Source organism: Gymnodraco acuticeps, unplaced genomic scaffold (assembly GCF_902827175.1).
Source record: "Gymnodraco acuticeps unplaced genomic scaffold, fGymAcu1.1, whole genome shotgun sequence".
NCBI classification, from domain to species: domain Eukaryota; kingdom Metazoa; phylum Chordata; class Actinopteri; order Perciformes; family Bathydraconidae; genus Gymnodraco; species Gymnodraco acuticeps.
Window position 1 is genome coordinate 1 of NW_022990940.1, and position 18,606 is coordinate 18,606.

The 18,606-nt window shown below is 43.1% G+C and overlaps 2 protein-coding genes and 1 long non-coding RNA gene across 3 annotated transcripts; all 3 read right to left on the minus strand.

Moving 5' to 3' along the window:
* Positions 1–792: 792 nt before the first annotated feature.
* On the minus strand, positions 793–1,501 carry LOC117558359. The gene is made up of 3 exons (XR_004570826.1): positions 1,475–1,501; positions 1,274–1,392; positions 793–926 (listed from the first exon to the last, which is right to left on the minus strand). It is a non-coding gene; the product is annotated as an uncharacterized LOC117558359 (long non-coding RNA).
* Positions 1,502–12,657: 11,156 nt separating this feature from the next.
* Positions 12,658–15,321, minus strand: LOC117558333 (altered inheritance of mitochondria protein 3-like). Its single transcript, XM_034234448.1, has 7 exons — positions 14,902–15,321; positions 14,647–14,784; positions 14,445–14,563; positions 13,704–13,823; positions 13,557–13,658; positions 12,955–13,028; positions 12,658–12,703 (listed from the first exon to the last, which is right to left on the minus strand). Exons 1-7 carry the CDS (start codon positions 15,194–15,196, stop codon positions 12,658–12,660), a joined length of 894 nt encoding a protein of 297 aa, XP_034090339.1. The 5' UTR covers positions 15,197–15,321.
* Positions 15,322–16,937: 1,616 nt separating this feature from the next.
* Positions 16,938–18,054, minus strand: ptmab (prothymosin alpha b). The gene is made up of 2 exons (XM_034234451.1): positions 17,904–18,054; positions 16,938–17,602 (listed from the first exon to the last, which is right to left on the minus strand). Exons 1-2 carry the CDS (start codon positions 18,052–18,054, stop codon positions 16,938–16,940), a joined length of 816 nt encoding a protein of 271 aa, XP_034090342.1.
* Between the last annotated feature and the right edge of the window lie 552 nt (positions 18,055–18,606).

Genomic DNA, 18,606 nt, shown 5'->3' on the forward strand with positions numbered 1-18,606 from the left:
CAGGAATCTGAGGGCGTTGAGGAATCTGAGGGTGTTTGAGGCATCTGAGGGTATTGAGGAATCTGAGGGTATTCAGGAATCTGAGGTATTCAGGAATCTGAGGGTATTGAGGAATCTGAGGGTATTGAGGAATCTGAGGGTTGTATTGAGGAATCTCAGGGTATTGAGGCATCTCAGGGTATTGAGCATCTCAGGTATTGAGGCATCTGAGGGTATTGAGGAATATGAGGGTATTGAGGAATTGAGTGCCTTTGCATTCAGGCCGTGTGGTCTTGCTGTTGTTGTCTCTGGCATATTAGGGTATTGAGGAATTTGAGTGCCTTTGCAGTTATAGGCCGTGTGGTCGTTGCTGTTGTTGTCTCCGGCATCTTAGGGTATTGAGGAATTGAGATGCCTTTGCAGTTAGGCCGTGTGGTCGTCTGTTGTTGTCTCCGGCATCTTAGGGTTTGAGGAATTTGAGATGCCTTTGCAGTTATAGGCCGTGTGGGTCGTTGCTGTTGTTGTCTCCGGCATCTTAGGGTATTGAGGAATTTGAGTCCTTGCAGTTATAGGCCGTGTGGTCGTTTGCTGTTGTTTTCTCGGGCATCTTAGGGTTTTGAGGCATCTGAGGTTTTGAGGAATCTGAGGGTATTGAGGAATCTGAGGGTATTGAGGAATCTGGGGTATTGAGGAATTTGAGTCGCCCTTGCAGTTATAGGCCGTGTGGTTGTTGCTGTTGTTTTCTCGGGCATCTGAGGGTATTGAGGCATCGGAGGGTATCCAGGCATCGGAGGGTATCCAGGCATCTGAGGTACAAGGGAATGGGGGAAAGTCGTTTTGGAAGCAGGAGGTGCTGCAGGAGGTGAGGCAGGAGGTGCGGCAGGGTTGGAACACCAGAGAGAGACTGGAATTCCTTGCCAACGCATCGGGAGTACATAACTTCCACCCTTTGGGAGAAACACATACAATTAGAAACAGCAAGGAATCACACAGACCTGTCAATTTTACAATCCACTGTACAAGGCAAAAGATTAATCTCAGCTATATTTTCTAAAATATGATGCAACATATTTGAATGTCGGTTCCCATCCAAAAACATAGTTAATCACTACATCTGAAAGCAAGCAAAAAACAACTCATTTGAAAAGCTGAAAACACATTTCGCTGAGACCAATATGATGCAGATTAAATTTGATTTGGCTCTCGTTACACCATTCATGACTATAACAATTCACAGCACTAGCCATCGTTTTTTTAAACTCACTCCTCACTCTTTAAATCAGTTTCACATTACCTCTTGAACCATGTTGCAGCCATCATAGGGAACCAACATTTCAAGTGCATGCGAGTTCCTCTGCATGCTGTAGCCACAGGTAGACGGGACCTGTGACAGAGGCATTGGAGGTGCATTTCCTGTGGGGTAAAAAAGTTCAGTTTTATATCATTGGTAGAGATAAATCAAGTCTACATTTAGGATATTATGGCTATTGATTACCTTGTTCTACCGCAAATTGTGATGCTCTGGTTCCACCGCTCTGAAACTTCAACTTGCCGAACCACACTGCAGTGAGGGCGACATGCTCTTCCATGCGAGTCTTTGGGACTGGCGACTTGTGTTGGGCTCATCCAGCCTGAAGGCCAATATAAATATATTTATTTTTTTTCAATAGTTTGTATACTTTAAAGAGAGCAAAACAATTCAAGCAAAATAACAAACCCTTCAATACGTAAATCAAAATCCTGACCCTTTTCAAAAGCTCTCCCGAAAACAATTGTCCCCTCTTGGAACCCATTTGTTGTATCGGCATCTTTTCTCCCTTCTCGTCTTTCTGTTTTCTTCAGACGATAACAGTCTATAGTTTGCGCAAAAACACGTCAGAATAACAGCTGCAGCCAGGTAAACACCAGTGCCTTTTCTCTTGCGTATCATCCTGTTGCACATGACTGCTGGTAATGTAGGAGATGAGATAACTTTCTTTGCCGCAACTATTTGAGCATCAGCAGGTGCTGTGACAACCAATACAGCTGTGATAGGTGCTCATAGGATTCCCATTCTGTAAAATCAAACTCACTGCAGGTGGAGAGCACTTGGCAATGAAGCATGAGACAGGGCTTTTAATACTGGCACTTATTACCACCAGGCAGCCAATCAACAAGGCAGGTGCAGCCTCAGCTATGCTTGCACCTGTGTTCAATTAGCTTGCAACAGGTGGGCCTCGTTAAGACTTGTCTAACGTCTACAAAGTAAGCCCTGTATATTGATCTTGTAGATCGGGGGTGCCCAATACGTCGATCGCAAAGGTAGTGTGGGTAGATCGCATGGCATTGAAGCGCAAAGGCGGCGCACCTTTATGCGCTTAAGAGGCGCTATTGGTGTAATTGCTCCAGTTTCTCCGCCGCTGTGAGGTTCCGGCGCTCGCAGTTCACTAGCACGGTTGGTTTCAAAGGCATACCAACTATTACAAATCCAATCCAATCCACCTTTATTTGTATAGCACATATTAAAAAAAGAGGGTTTACAAAAGTGCTTCACACCAAACATAACATTATAATAATATAACATTATAATAAAATATATATTACAATAATAGATGAAAGGCACACATGAGAAAAGATAAAAGGATAAAAAGCACACATAGGAATGAATACACGGTACATAAAGGCTATGGACATAATAAAAGCATACAAATCGATAAAAACATAGCTCAGACTGACTCAAAAGCGAGGGAAAAGAGGTGGGTCTTTAGGCGAGACTTCAAAGTTTGGAGGGTGGGGCGACAATTTGACATGGGGGGCAGGTCGATCCAGAGCCTGGGGGCTACCGCTGAGAAGGCTCGATATACAAACTGTTCAACCTACAGAGATGACAAAAAGTGTTCTTCCAAATACAAAAAGCCTCTGTATACGCTGTCTCGCAAACACCTTGGTTGGTTTTAGGGACTACCAGCAGCAGCTGAAGCAAAATAAAGTCACAAGAATGATAGAGACATAACAATACAGTATTTATTTGGGAATGGCTAATATACTTGTTGATGGCCAAACATTTCATAGAAGTAACACAACTCTGCTCACATTTCAGGGTTTTCTTTGACTTAGCCTACTTAAGAGGGAAATATCTTCAATATAAAATTATTTGTACGATAAGCTTCTTAACAATTACTATCATGTTTACACAACAGTAGACTAAATACAACTCATATGATGTAATTAGGACACTTATAAAATAGAAAAACATATTTTCTATATTGCTCCAATACTTTAAATGTAGATTAGAGAGTTGTGTTGATAAAAAACAAGAACAGCCAAAGAGAATGGAAAGAAAACATGGAAATATACCAATAATGTGTACACATCCTCAATGGCTAACCTATTGTATTTAAAATATGTTCTCACCTCAAGTATTCTTAATAGAAGACATTCCCCATTGTTATTTTCCCCAACTTGACAGGAAAGTGGAAAAAACGAGAAATTAATTATTTCCCCCAAATCTTTATTCACGAAGCGGTATACAAGTTGTATTCAAAAGTATACAAACAACTTTGCACAAGCTTGAGAATGCAAAGCCCATTAAGTCCTTTCAGAGTTCAAATAAAAATATCCCCCGATTCTTGGTTCTTCATAATTTTGTGTAATGTATCATACGGTTTGATTTCGATAAACCAATGAATGCAAGGGAAGAGTCTGACTATTTTGATTTGTTAATCTACATTGACCCACAATTATATGTATAATAATTAGGGCCGGGACTCGATTAAAAAAATTAATCTAATTAATTAGAGGCTTTGTAATTAATTAATCGAAATTAATCGCATTTTTAATCACATATAAATATTTGACCTGAGAACAGTGAGAAGCAATTTTTTTCACATGGATTTTAGTATATCATTAGGCGCATTCACACCGCAGTACTTTTCCCACAAAGGTTCATGAGAACTTAGTTCATGAGAACTCTTTGAACCTGGGGGTGGATTAGGCAAATGAAGACGCTGACGTCACTTCTTCTTCTTCTGCTTTGGGTTTACTGGCAGGCCGCAAACCACTTCACGGCGTATACTGCCGCCCAAAGTCCCCGGCCGGAAGTCCCCGGAGTTGGGGACTGGCTTCTACTGAAGCCTTCCGAGTAAATCGCCAGAACGCCGACACCTCCTCATCTCCACCGCTCCCATGTTTTATTTTGTGTTGCCATAAGTTAGTCTCTCTGCGTTTCTGCGCTGGGCTAATGCTAATAATGCTAATGCGAGGATATGGCGACAATGGCGGCTTCACAACACTTTTTGGGAGTTTTACGGGGCGTGGTTTGCAATCCGCCCAGCCAATCAGACATATAGCTCTCTTCTCACAAGAGAGCCGTACGAAAGTCCCTGCTCTCTAGCAGGGACTTTCGTGGGGTGAACTAATTTTAGTACCGGCTCTTTTTGGTGTGAACGCGATAAAAGAGGCTAACGTCCACGCTAGCTGCTATATGTTTTGCATTGAGGTGATACTTGAGGCTTGATGTGCTGCGGTGATATGCGAATTCCTTTTTGCATAATTTGCACACAACCGTGCTCTTATCGACGCTTCCATCCGTCCGTTTTTTAAAACAACATTTCCCACTGTTGTTCACTGTGGTTTGTTGTTGTCTGAAGTCATGAACGTTAGTTGGTGCTCCAGTATAATCGGTACGCCTGAAACTCATCCAGTGAGAAACGTTCCGCGGTGCAAAAATAAGTGCGATTAAAATGCGTTAATTTTTGTGTAATTAATTCATCTTAATTAACGCGTTAAAGTCCCGGCCCTAATAATAATGCTTTCCCTTATTTAGAAGACAACATCTCTTCACATCAAGGAAAGTCAATCAGACGGTAACGGGATGGTCAGTGTCCCAGCCTGACTTGGACCAGAGATGTCATTTCATGGTTAGATCCATAATTTGAAAGAAACAATACACAGGTGTTAAGGACACCCTGTATGATAAAAGGTTTTGCTTCTATCATTGTTGAAATTTCACTTGAATGGTTAAGGATCTCACCTGTAAAGTCATTTTTAGTTGTATAAAGGCTACTTTTATAATATAACATCTACATGTGTAGTTTGAACACTTATGACCTAGTGTTTGACCAAATATTTAGTAATGCTTACGCCAGTTTACAAAACCAAAAAGAGACAAATGCTGAAGGTTCAATGTTTTGCAGAACTGCCCAAAGTTGTAAATGCTCCATTTCAGAGTTGGTGTATGTAATGAGTGAAGCCAGCGTCCCTCACACAGCAGATGTTACTTATTTTAGGAAAGGACATGATGGAACTTTACCTTTGACTGAAATACGTTTTCAAAAAAACAACCATTGTTCACACAAGGAAAGCTAGTGTGAACACAAAATGTTCCAATTCAAAACCTAAGAAATGGTTGAGCAATGATGCCACCATGTGGACACAAAGCCACACTATGACAACACTTCAAATGCTAAACATTAATTACATTTATAAATGTAGGAATTTTAAAGTGTGCACTTTAAGTTTAAGCACAATTTTTCTGTTAAATTAAATGTCATTTTCTCAATATGGACTGTTCACTCATTCACAAACCAAATGAGACTTCTTGAAGAGCCTGGAATAAAGAGTCTCTTGGGTACTTGAAGGTTAACAAAAGCACAAACTGGAAAGCGTCTCTGTTCAAAACTTTTATTACAACTGTTTAAGTAAGGTAGCGTGGAGGAGGAAAAGGAGGCAGCATTGGTATGGCAAGTGAACATGGGGATGAAAAGGAGGACGGGGTGCCGGAGTGGGCGGGTGATCTGGTTTCACAGTGGTAGTTGGAGTGGTTGTCGGCTGAGTGGCTGGATATTGGGGATAGGGAGGGATCATAGGGTAAAGATGATAGTAAGGCATAGATGGTGGAAGCTGCAATGAGGGATTTGTAGCCTTTGGTTTAGTTGTAGTTGGTGTTGTCGCCGCAGTAGGTTTTGGCTTTGTAGCTGGATATTTGGGAGGATAAAGAGGATTAAGGGAGGATACATCGGCATATATTGTGGAAACGGCATTTGAGCGTATTGAGTCATCTGAGTATTTGAGGCATCCGAGGGTTTTGAGGTACATGAGGCAGTGCAGGAATTTTAGGAATTTGAGTCGCCTTTGCAGTTTTAGGCTTTGTGGTCGTTGCTGTTGTTGTCTCCGGCATCTTAGGGTATTCAGGCATCGGCTAATTATATAGGAATTGTAGTCACCTTTGCAGTTCTAGGCCGTGTGGTCGTTGTCTCGGACATCTTAGGGTTTTGAGGCATCTGAGGGCATTCAGGAATCTGAGGGTATTCAGGAATCTGAGGGTATTGAGGAATCTGAGGGTATTGAGGAATCTGAGGGTATTGAGGAATCTGAGGGTATTGAGGAATCTGAGGGTATTGAGGAATCTGAGGGTATTGAGGAATCTGAGGGTATTGAGGATTCTGAGGGTATTGAAGAATCTGAGGGTATTGAAGAATCTGAGGGTATTGAAGAATCTGAGGGTATTGAGGCATCTGAGGGTATTCAGGAATCTGAGGCAGTGCAGGAATTTTAGGAATTTGAGTCGCCTTTGCAGTTTTAGGCCGTGTGGTCGTTGCTGTTGTTTTCTCGGGCATCTTAGGGTATTGAGGAACCTGAGGGTATTGAGGGTATTGAGGAATCTGAGGGTATTGAGGAACCTGAGGGTATTGAGGGTATTGAGGCATCTCAGGGTATTGAGGCATCTGAGGGTATTGAGGCATCTGAGGGTATTGAGGCCTCTGAGGGTATTGAGGCCTCTGAGGGTATTGAGGCATCTGAGGGTATTCAGGAATCTCAGGGTATTCAGGAATCTCAGGGTATTGAGGCATCTGAGGGTATTGAGGCATCTCAGGGTATTGAGGCATCTCAGGGTATTGAGGCATCTGAGGGTATTGAGGCATCTGAGGGTATTGAGGCATCTGAGGGTATTCAGGCATCTGAGGGTATTCAGGCATCTGAGGGTATTCAGGCATCTGAGGGTGTTGAGGCATCTGAGGGTGTTGAGGAATCTGAGGGTATTCAGGAATCTGAGGGTATTCAGGAATCTGAGGGTATTCAGGAATCTGAGGGTATTCAGGAATCTGAGGGTATTGAGGAATTTGAGATGCCTTTGCAGTTATAGGCCGTGTGGTCGTTGCTGTTGTTGTCTCCGGCATCTTAGGGTATTGAGGAATTTGAGATGCCTTTGCAGTTATAGGCCGTGTGGTCGTTGCTGTTGTTGTCTCCGGCATCTTAGGGTATTGAGGAATTTGAGATGCCTTTGCAGTTATAGGCCGTGTGGTCGTTGCTGTTGTTGTCTCCGGCATCTTAGGGTATTGAGGAATTTGAGTCGCCTTTGCAGTTATAGGCCGTGTGGTCGTTGCTGTTGTTTTCTCTGGCATCTTAGGGTTTTGAGGCATCTGAGGGTATTGAGGAATCTGAGGGTATTGAGGAATCTGAGGGTATTGAGGAATTTGAGTCGCCTTTGCAGTTATAGGCCGTGTGGTTGTTGCTGTTGTTTTCTCGGGCATCTGAGGGTATTGAGGCATCCGAGGGTATTGAGGCATCCGAGGGTATTGAGGCATCCGAGGTACAGGGGAATGGGGGGAATTCGTTTTGGAAGCAGGAGGTGCAGCAGGAGTTGCGGCAGGAGGTGCGGCAGGTTTGGAACACCAGAGAGAGACTGGAATTCCTTGCCAACGCATCGGGAGTACATAACTTCCACCCTTTGGGAGAAAAACATACAATTAGAAACAGCAAGGAATCACACAGACCTGTCAATTTTACAATCCGACTGTACAAGGCAAAAGATTAATCTCATGCTATATTTTCTAAATATGATGCAACATATTTGAATGTCGGTTCCCATCCAAAAAACATAGTTAATCACTACATCTGAAAGCAAGCAAAAAACAACTCGCATTTGAACAGCTGAAAACACATTTTCGCTTGAGACCAATATGATGCAGATTAAACATTTGATTTGGCTCTCGTTACACCATTCATGACTATAACAATTCACAGCACTAGCCATCGTTTTTTTAAACTCACTTCCTCACTCTTTAAATCAGTTTCACATTACCTCTTGAACCATGTTGCAGCCATCATAGGGAACCAACATTTCAAGTGCATGCGAGTTCCTCTGCATGCTGTAGCCACAGGTAGACGGGACCTGTGACAGAGGCATTGGAGGTGCATTTCCTGTGGGGTAAAAAAGTTCAGTTTTATATCATTGGTAGAGATAAATCAAGTCTACATTTAGGATATTATGGCTATTGATTTACCTTGTTCTACCGCAAATTGTGATGCTCCTGGTTCCACCGCTCTGAACTTCAATTTGCCCGAACCACACTGCAGTGAGGGCGACATGCTCTTCCATGACGAGTCTTTGGGACTGGCGACTTGTGTTGGGCTCATCCAGCCTGAAGGCCAATATAATATATATTTATTTTTTTTTCAATAGTTTGTATACTTTAAAGAGAAGCAAAACAATTCAAGCAAAATAACAAACCCTTCAATACGTAAATCAAAACATTTTACCTGCAGAGTCTGCTTTGATAATCACCCTCATCCTCCACATAAGCGTTTGGGGATGACTTCTTGGTCCCGCCTGTGACTTGAAAATCAAATCCTGACCCTTTTTCAAAAGCTCTCCCGAAAACAATTGTCCCCTCTTGGAACCCATTTGTTGTATCGGCATCTTTTCTCCCTTCTCGTCTTTCTGTTTTCTTCAGACGATAACAGTCTATAGTTTGCGCAAAATAACACGTCAGAATAACAGCTGCAGCCAGGTAAACACCAGTGCCTTTTCTCTTGCGTATCATCCTGTTGCACATGACTGCTGGTAATGTGAGGAGATGAGATAACTTTCTTTGCCGCAACTATTTGAGCATCAGCAGGTGCTGTGACAACCAATACAGCTGTGATAGGTGCTCATAGGATTCCCATTCTGTAAAATGAAACTCACTGCGGGTAGAGAGCACTTGGCAATGAAGCATGAGACAGGGCTTTTAATACTGGCACATATTACCACCAGGCAGCCAATCAACAAGGCAGGTGCAGCCTCAGCTAATGCTTGCACCTGTGTTCAATTAGCTTGCAACAGGTGGGCCTCGTTAAGACTTGTCTAACGTCTACAAAGTAAGCCCTGTATATTGATCTTGTAGATCGGGGGTGCCCAATACGTCGATCGCAAAGGTAGTGTGGGTAGATCGCATGGCATTGAAGCGCAAATACGGCGCACGTTTATGCACTTAAGAGGCGCTATTGGTGTAATCGCTCCAGTTTCTCCGCCGCTGTCAGGTTCCGGCGCTCGCAGTTCACTAGCACCGTTGGTTTCAAAGGCATACCAACTATTACAAATCCAATCCAATCCACTTTATTTGTATCGCACATATTAAAAAAATAGGGTTTACAAAAGTGCTTCACACCAAACATAACATTATAATAATATAACATTATAATAAAATATAATATTACAATAATAGATGAAAGGCACACATGAGAAAAGATAAAAGGATAAAAAGCACACATAAGAATTAATACACGGTACATAAAGGCTATGGACATAATAAAAGCATACAAATCGATAAAACATAGCTCAGACTGACTCAAAAGCGAGGGAAAAGAGGTGGGTCTTTAGGCGAGACTTCAAAGTTTGGAGGGTGGGCGACAATTTGACATGGGGTGGCAGGTCGATCCAGAGCCTGGGGGCTACCGCTGAGAAGGCTCGATATACAAACTGTTCAACCTACATAGATGACAAAAAGTGTTCTTCCAAATACAAAAAGCCTCTGTATACGCTGTCTCGCAAACACCTTGGTTGGTTTTAGGGACTACCAGCAGCAGCTGAAGCAAAATTAAGTCACAAGAATGATAGAGACATAACAATACAGTATTTATTTGGGAATGGCTAATATACTTGTTGATGGCCAAACATTTCATAGAAGTAACACAACTCTGCTCACATTTCAGGGTTTTCTTTGACTTAGCCTACTTAAGAGGGAAATATCTTTCAATATAAAATTATTTTTACGATAAGCTTCTTAACAATTACTATCATGTTTACACAACAGTAGACTAAATACAACTCATATGATGTAATTAGGACACTTATAAAATAGAAAAACATATTTTCTATATTGCTCCAATACTTTAAATGTAGATTAGAGGGTTGTGTTGATAAAACACAAGAACAGCCAAAGAGAATGGAAAGAAAACATGGAAATATACCAAGAATGTGTACACATCCTCAATGGCTAACCTATTGTATTTAAAAGATGTTCTCACCTCAAGTATTCTTAATAGAAGACATTCCCCATTGTTATTTTCCCCAACTTGACAGGAAAGGGGAAAAAACGAGAAATTAATTATTTCCCCCAAATCTTTATTCACGAAGCGGTATACAAGTTGTATTCAAAAGTATACAAACAACTTTGCACAAGCTTGAGAATGCAAAGCCCATTAAGTCCTTTCAGAGTTCAAATAAAAATATCCCCCGATTCTTGGTTCTTCATAATTTTGTGTAATGTATCATACGGTTTGATTTCGATAAACCAATGAATGCAAGGGTAGAGTCTGACTATTTTGATTTGTTAATCTACATTGACCCACAATTATATGTATAACAATGCTTTCCCTTATTTAAAAGACAACATATTTATCTTCACATCAAGGAAAGTCAATCAGACGGTAACGGGATGGTCAGTGTCCCAGCCTGACTTGGACCAGAGATGTCGTTTCATGGTTAGATCCATAATTTGAAAGAAACAATACACAGGTGTTAAGGACACCCTGTATGATAAAAGGTTTTGCTTCTATCATTGTTTAAATTTCACTTGAATGGTTAAGGATCTCACCTGTGAAGTCATTTTTAGTTGTATGAAGGCTACTTTTATAATATAACATCTACAGTTGCAAGAAAAAGTATGTGAACCCTTTGGAACTACCTGGATTTCTGCATAAATTGGTCATAAAATGTGTTCTGATCTTCATCTAAGTCACAACAATAGACAAACACAGTCTGCTTAAGCTAAAACCACACAAACAATATGTTTTCATGTTTTTATTGAACACACCATGTAAACATTCACAGTGCAGGGTGGAAAACGTATGTGAACCCTTGGATTTAATAACTGGTTGACCCTCCTTTGGCAGCAATAACCTCAACCAAACGTTTCCTATAGTTGCATATCAGACCTGCACAACGGTCAGGAGGAATTTTGGACCATTCCTCTTTACAAAACTATTTTCAGTTCAGCAATATTCTTGGGATGTCTGGTGTGAATCGCTCTCTTGAGGTCATGCCACAGCATCTCAATTGGGTTGAGGTCAGGACTCTGACTGGTCCACTCCAGAAGGCGTATTTTCTTCTGTTGAAGCCATTCTGTTGTTGATTTACTTCTGTGCTTTGGGTCGTTGTCCTGTTGCATCACCCATCTTCTGTTGAGCTTCAATTGGTGGACAGATGGCCTTAAGTTCTCCAGCAAAATGTCTTGATAAACTTGAGAATTCATTTTTCCGTCGATGATGGCAATCTGTCCAGGCCCTGAGGCAGCAAAGCAGCCCCCAAACCATGATGCTCCCTCCACCATACTTCACAGTTGGGATGAGGTTTTGATGTTGGTGTGCTGTGCCTTTTTTTCTCCACACATAACGTTGTGTGTTCCTTCCAAACAACTCAACTTTGGTTTCATCTGTCCACAGAATATTTTGCCAGTAGTGCTGTGGAACATCCAGGTGCTCTTTTGCAAACTTCAAACGTGGACAGCCGTGGCTTCCTCAGACCAATTTATGCAGAAATCCAGGTAATTCCAAAGGGTTCACATACTTTTTCTTGCAACTGTAGGCCTACATGTGTAGTTTGAACACTTATGACCTAGTGTTTGACCAAATATTTAGTATTGCTTACTCCAGTTTACAAAACCAAAAAGAGACAAATGCTTAAGGTTCAATGTTTTTGCAGAACTGCCCAAAGTTGTAAATGCTCCATTTCAGAGTTGGTGTATGTAATGAGTGAAGCCAGCGTCCCTCACACAGCAGATGTTACTTATTTTAGGAAAGGACATGATGGAACTTTACCTTTGACTGAAATACGTTTTCAAAAAAACAACCATTGTTCACACAAGGAAAGCTAGTGTGAACACAAAATGTTCCAATTCAAAACCTAAGAAATGGTGAGCAATGATGCCACCATGTGGACACAAAGCCACACTATGACAACACTTCAAATGCTAAACATTAATTACATTTATAAATGTAGGAATTTAAAGTGTGCACTTTAAGTTTAAGCACAATTTTCCTGTTTAAATTAAATGTCATTTTCTCAATATGGACTGTTCACTCATTCACAAACCAAATGAGACTTCTTGAAGAGCCTGGAATAAAGAGTCTCTTGGGTACTTGAAGGTTAACAAAAGCACAAACTGGAAAGCGTCTCTGTTCAAAACTTTTATTAGAACTGTTTAAGTAAGGTAGCATGGAGGAGGAAAAGGAGGCAGCATTGGTATGGCAAGTGAACATGGGGATGAAAAGGAGGACGGGGTGCCGGAGTGGGCGGGTGATCTGGTTTCACAGTGGTAGTTGGAGTGGTTGTCGGCTGAGTGGCTGGATATTGGGGATAGGGAGGAATCATATGGGTAAAGATGATAGTAAGGCATAGATGGTGGAAGCTGCAATGAGGGATTTGTAGCCTTTGGTTTAGTTGTAGTTGGTGTTGTCGCCGCAGTAGGTTTTGGCTTTGTAGCTGGATATTTGGGAGGATAAAGAGGATTAAGGGAGGATACATCGGCATATATTGTGGAAACGGCATCTGAGCGTATTGAGTCATCCGAGGCAGTGCAGGAATTTTAGGAATTTGAGTCGCCTTTGCAGTTTTAGGCTTTGTGGTCGTTGCTGTTGTTGTCTCCGGCATCTTAGGGTATTCAGGCATCGGATAATTATATAGGAATTGTAGTCACCTTTGCAGTTGTAGGCCGTGTGGTCGTTGTCTCGGACATCTTAGGGTTTTGAGGCATCTGAGGGCATTCAGGAATCTGAGGGCATTCAGGAATCTGAGGGTATTGAGGCATCTGAGGGTATTGAGGCATCTGAGGGTATTGAGGCATCTGAGGGTATTGAGGAATCTGAGGGTATTGAGGAATCTGAGGGTATTGAGGAATCTGAGGGTATTCAGGAATCTGAGGGTATTCAGGAATCTGAGGGTATTCAGGAATCTGAGGGTATTCAGGAATCTGAGAGTATTCAAGAATCTGAGGGTATTCAGGAATCTGAGGCAGTGCAGGAATTTTAGGAATTTGAGTCGCCTTTGCAGTTATAGGCCGTGTGGTCGTTGCTGTTGTTTTCTCGGGCATCTTAGGGTATTGAGGCATCTGAGGGTATTGAGGCATCTGAGGGTATTGAGGCATCTGAGGGTATTGAGGCATCTGAGGGTATTCAGGAATCTGAGGGTATTCAGGAATCTGAGGGTATTCAAGAATCTGAGGGTATTGAGGTATCTGAGGGTATTGAGGAATCTGAGTTGCCTTTGCAGTTATAGGCCGTGTGGTCGTTGCTGTTGTTGTCTCCGGCATCTTAGGGTATTGAGGAATTTGAGTTGCCTTTGCAGTTATAGGCCGTGTGGTCGTTGCTGTTGTTGTCTCCGGCATCTTAGGGTTTTGAGGCATCTGAGGGTTTTGAGGCATCTGAGGGTATTGAGGCATCTGAGGGTATTGAGGAATCTGAGGGTATTGAGGAATTTGAGTCGCCTTTGCAGTTATAGGCCATGTGGTTGTTGCTGTTGTTGTCTCCGGCATCTTAGGGTTTTGAGGCATCTGAGGGTTTTGAGGCATCTGAGGGTTTTGAGGCATCTGAGGGTATTGAGGCATCTGAGGGTATTGAGGAATCTGAGGGTATTGAGGAATTTGAGTCGCCTTTGCAGTTATAGGCCATGTGGTTGTTGCTGTTGTTTTCTCGGGCATCCGAGAGTATTGAGGCATCCGAGGGTATTGAGGCATCCGAGGAACAGGGGAATGGGGGGAATTCGTTTTGGAAGCAGGAGTTGCAGCAGGAGTTGCGGCAGGTTTGGAACACCAGAGAGAGACTGGAATTCCTTGCCAACGCATCGGGAGTACATAACTTACACCCTTTGGGAGAAAAACATACAATTAGAAACAGCAAGGAATCACACAGACCTGTCAATGTTACAATCCGACTGTACAAGGCAAAAGATTAATCTCATACTATATTTTCTAAATAGATCATCATGATGCAACATTTTTGAATGTCGGTCCCCATCCAAAAAACGTAGTTAATCAGTACATTTGAAAACAAGCAAAAAACAACTCACATTTAAAAAGCTGAAAACACATTTTCGCTTGAGACCAATATGATGCAGATTAAACATTTGATTTGGCTCTCGTTACACCATTCATAACTATAACAATTCACAGCACTAGCCATCGTTTTTTAAACTCACTTCCTCACTCTTTAAATCAGTTTCACATTACCTCTTGAACCATGTTGCAACCATCATAGGGAACCAACATTTCAAGTGCATGCGAGTTCCTCTGCATGCTGTAGCCACAGGTAGACGGGACCTGTGACAGAGGCATTGGAGGTGCATTTCCTGTGGGGTAAAAAAGTTCAGTTTTATATCATTGGTAGAGATAAATCAAGTCTACATTTAGGATATTATGGCTATTGATTTACCTTGTTCTACCGCAAATTGTGATGCTCCTGGTTCCACCGCTCTGAACTTCAACTTGCCCGAACCACACTGCAGTGAGGGCGACATGCTCTTCCATGACGAGTCTTTGGGACTGGCGACTTGTGTTGGGCTCATCCAGCCTGAAGGCCAATATAATTTTTTTTTTTTTTCTCAATAGTTTGTATACTTTAAAGAGAAGCAAAACAATTCAAGCAAAATAACAAACCCTTCAATACGTAAATCAAAAACATTTTTACCTGCAGAGTCTGCTTGATAATCACCCTCATCCTCCACATAAGCGTTTGAGGATGACTTCTTGGTCCCGCCTGTGACTTGAAAATCAAGTCCTGACCCTTTTTCAAAAGCTCTCCCGAAAACAATTGTCCCCTCTTGGAACCCATTTGTTGTATCGGCATCTTTTCTCCCTTCTCGTCTTTCTGTTTTCTTCAGACGATAACAGTCTATAGTTTGCGCAAAATAACACGTCAGAATAACAGCTGCAGCCAGGTAAACACCAGTGCCTTTTCTCTTGCGTATCATCCTGTTGCACATGACTGCTGGTAATGTGAGGAGATGAGATAACTTTCTTTGCCGCAACTATTTGAGCATCAGCAGGTGCTGTGACAACCAATACAGCTGTGATAGGTGCTCATAGGATTCCCATTCTGTAAAATCAAACTCACTTTTTTTTTTTTTTTGTCTTTTTTTATTAGAAAATTCATAATTCAATATTTACAATTTGCACATGTGGTTTCACGGTGGCCCTGCATTTAAAACAATCAAACATAATAGTCATGCATAACATGACAAAATAAAAGAAATAAACTGAATGCAATTAGCCAAAAAAAAGATTGCCAAAAAACCATTGGATCTTACTTGAACATCATAGTAAATGATAATACAAAAACAGAATACGAGAAACAAAACACAGCAAACCGGCAATCATTTATATAAAACATACTTTACGTTTTTCACGTTTCACCCTACACATGTTTTCCAACACTGTCATACTTAAACACCAGTCTGTCATTGTCACCAACCTCCACCAGAGTGCACCCATCCACAAAGCTCTCCAGAAAAGCGTCCTTTTCTAGGTACACATATGCCATCTGAACGTCCTTGCTTAAAATCCTCTTAAATACGTCCCATGCGTCTACCTTTCTGTTCCCATTATGGGCCAAGTCTCTAAGTTTTACAGCATACCGGGCATGGCTCAGCACATAGTTACAGAGATTCACATTGGGACCTTTCACTCCCCCCCCTCACCCCAAACAGCCACAACTCATTCCATTCCAACGTTTTTAATATTCTATCCCCCCAACACTTTTCAATTAGCCCTTTCAACCGTTCAAAATACACCTTCAGTTCTCCACATTCAAAAAATTCATGCATACACGTTTCCACCATTACCTTACACACATCACACTCTTTCTTCACCGTGATATTAAACCTGCTTTTGATCAAATTGTTGTACACCCTATTGTGACGAAACATAAAATCAAAATGCTCACATTCAATGCTGTTCCATTTCACCCTTAAATTACCCCATACCTTCCGCCCATCAAACTTTTCACAAACATTTCCCCACACACGCTCAGAAGCAGGTCTTCTTATTTTACCACCCCTCAGCATTTTGTAAATCACCCTCGTGTTGACTTTCTCCATTTTAACACGAGCATCCCCTTCCCCCACATACATTTCTGCCATGGTCTCTCCACTTTTTGTCGACTGCACCCCAATCATCCTCCCTTCACCATCATCCTCAACCTTCCTTACATTCTTCACATCCCCCGAATTGATTAGTATCGCCACCCCTCTAGCATGCTCACTCCCATTATTTGCAAACACTTCTCCCTTCCACTCCCTTGTAACCTCATCCACACTCTCCCCATCCCAATGTGTTTCCTGCAGACATATAATGCTGGCCTCACACAGACTTAGCGCCCGGCTTCTTCTGAGCTTACTTTTTAGACCGTTTCCGATCGTTGCCATCAAAAGGAATGTTATTATTATACACGTCCTTTGCATCATTACCTTTTCCTTGTTTCTTTCCCGAGCTCCCCCTCTTTCGAACCCGCTCTCCTTTTCTCCACCTCCCTCGCCTTGTCCGCTTTGCGTCTAGCAATCAGCCCGGCGTTCTCCGCTGAGGTCTTCTTCTCCTCCTCGCACCTGCTTCTCCTCTTGCCCTGGCCCTTCTGCTTCTCGTTTGGGCTCCCGAAGACCTTGCTGCCCCCAGGGTCCTCCGACAGCTCTCCCTCCTCCATTCCGGAAGCCTCCGAGGCGTCTTCCACCTCTACAGGACCCCGAACCTTCTTTCCCCCGCCGCTGCTCCCTTCGGCACCTCTACTGCTCCCGTCGGCACCTCTGCTGCTCCCTTCGGCACCTCTGCTGCTTCCGTCGGCGCCTCCGCCGCCCTTCCTGGCACTTTTTTTGCTTTTCCCACCTTTGGTGATTTCTCCTCCATCACCGAAGCCCCCGAGATGTCGTCCACCACTGGACCTTCATCTTCGCTGCTTATCTCATCATGGAGTCTTTTCTTTGCCCCCTCTGCCTCGTCGTCTTCCTCCTCGTCTTCCTCCTCGTCTTCCTCCTTGTCGTTTTCCTCCTTGTCGTTTTCCTCCTCGTCGTTTTCCTCCTCGTCGTTTTCCTCCTCTTCTCCCTCCTTGTCATCTTCCTCCTTTCTCTCTTTCCTCTCTCTCTCCGCTCTCTCAGCTCCATACCTGCACTCCTTGGCATAATGCCCTTGCTCATTACACCTGTGGCACTTAAAGTCTGGGCATTCTCTAAAGATATGACCCGGCTTTATGCATAACCTGCACACTGGAACCTGGCCATTGTGCAGGACCCGGAAGTATTCCGCACCCTTCACCGTGTCGAACTTCGTGGAGTACGGCAGGGAGCGGACCTTATTGTTGAATCTCACTCTAAGGAACCTGGTGCCGTCTGCAATGTCCGAGTCTGGCCACACTCTTTTTTTTAATGTCCGAGATGGGCTTAACTCCCCACTCCTCAAGCCTATTTAGTAACGTTTTATCCAGCAAGTACACTGGCAGATGCAGGAACGAGACGGTCACATCAGTGCTCATGATGTTTTTTGCATGTACCGCGACTCCGTTCACTCTCAGCCCCTCCATTAGTTTCATTTTCCCCAGGATTGTCCTCATCGTCACTTCATATTGTTCCCCCGTCACTCTACATCCATCCACTGTCCCGCACTGTTTCTGTATCCCTTTTAGCATGTCCATCATAGACAGTGCACCTTCCACTACTACTTCCACAGTTAATTCCACACTGTACCTTGCTTTCTCCCTCTGCCCCTCTTTTCCTTCCTCTCCCGCTTTCTTGCCTTGTTCTTCTTTGTCGTTGTCCTTCCCTTCGTTCGCTTTATCACTTGCCCTTCCTCCTTCCATTTTCGGCACCTCAGCAGTCCTGTTCACTCCAGCCGCTGTTGCCATCAGAACACTCGCCGCACCAGATCACAGCACCGGGTGGGAGGAGCCCAAACGGCGTGCTCCGGGCCGTATCCCGTTGTTATGCTGTCGGTTGAAGCCCCGCCGCGGAATGAAGCCAATCGTATTTTCACTTACTCTTCCTGCTAACGTTGCACTGAACCGTCTCGGGAGATCACTGTGAGCGTGCAGACACGCGGAAATCAAACTCACTGCAGGTGGAGAGCACTTGGCAATGAAGCATGAGACAGGGCTTTTAATACTGGCACTTATTACCACCAGGCAGCCAATCAACAAGGCAGGTGCAGCCTCAGCTAATGCTTGCACCTGTGTTCAATTAGCTTGCAACAGGTGGGCCTCGTTAAGACTTGTCTAACGTCTACAAAGTAAGCCCTGTATATTGATCTTGTAGATCGGGGGTGCCCAATACGTCGATCGCAAAGGTAGTGTGGGTAGATCGCATGGCATTGAAGCGCAAAGGCGGCGCACCTTTATGCGCTTAAGAGGCGCTAT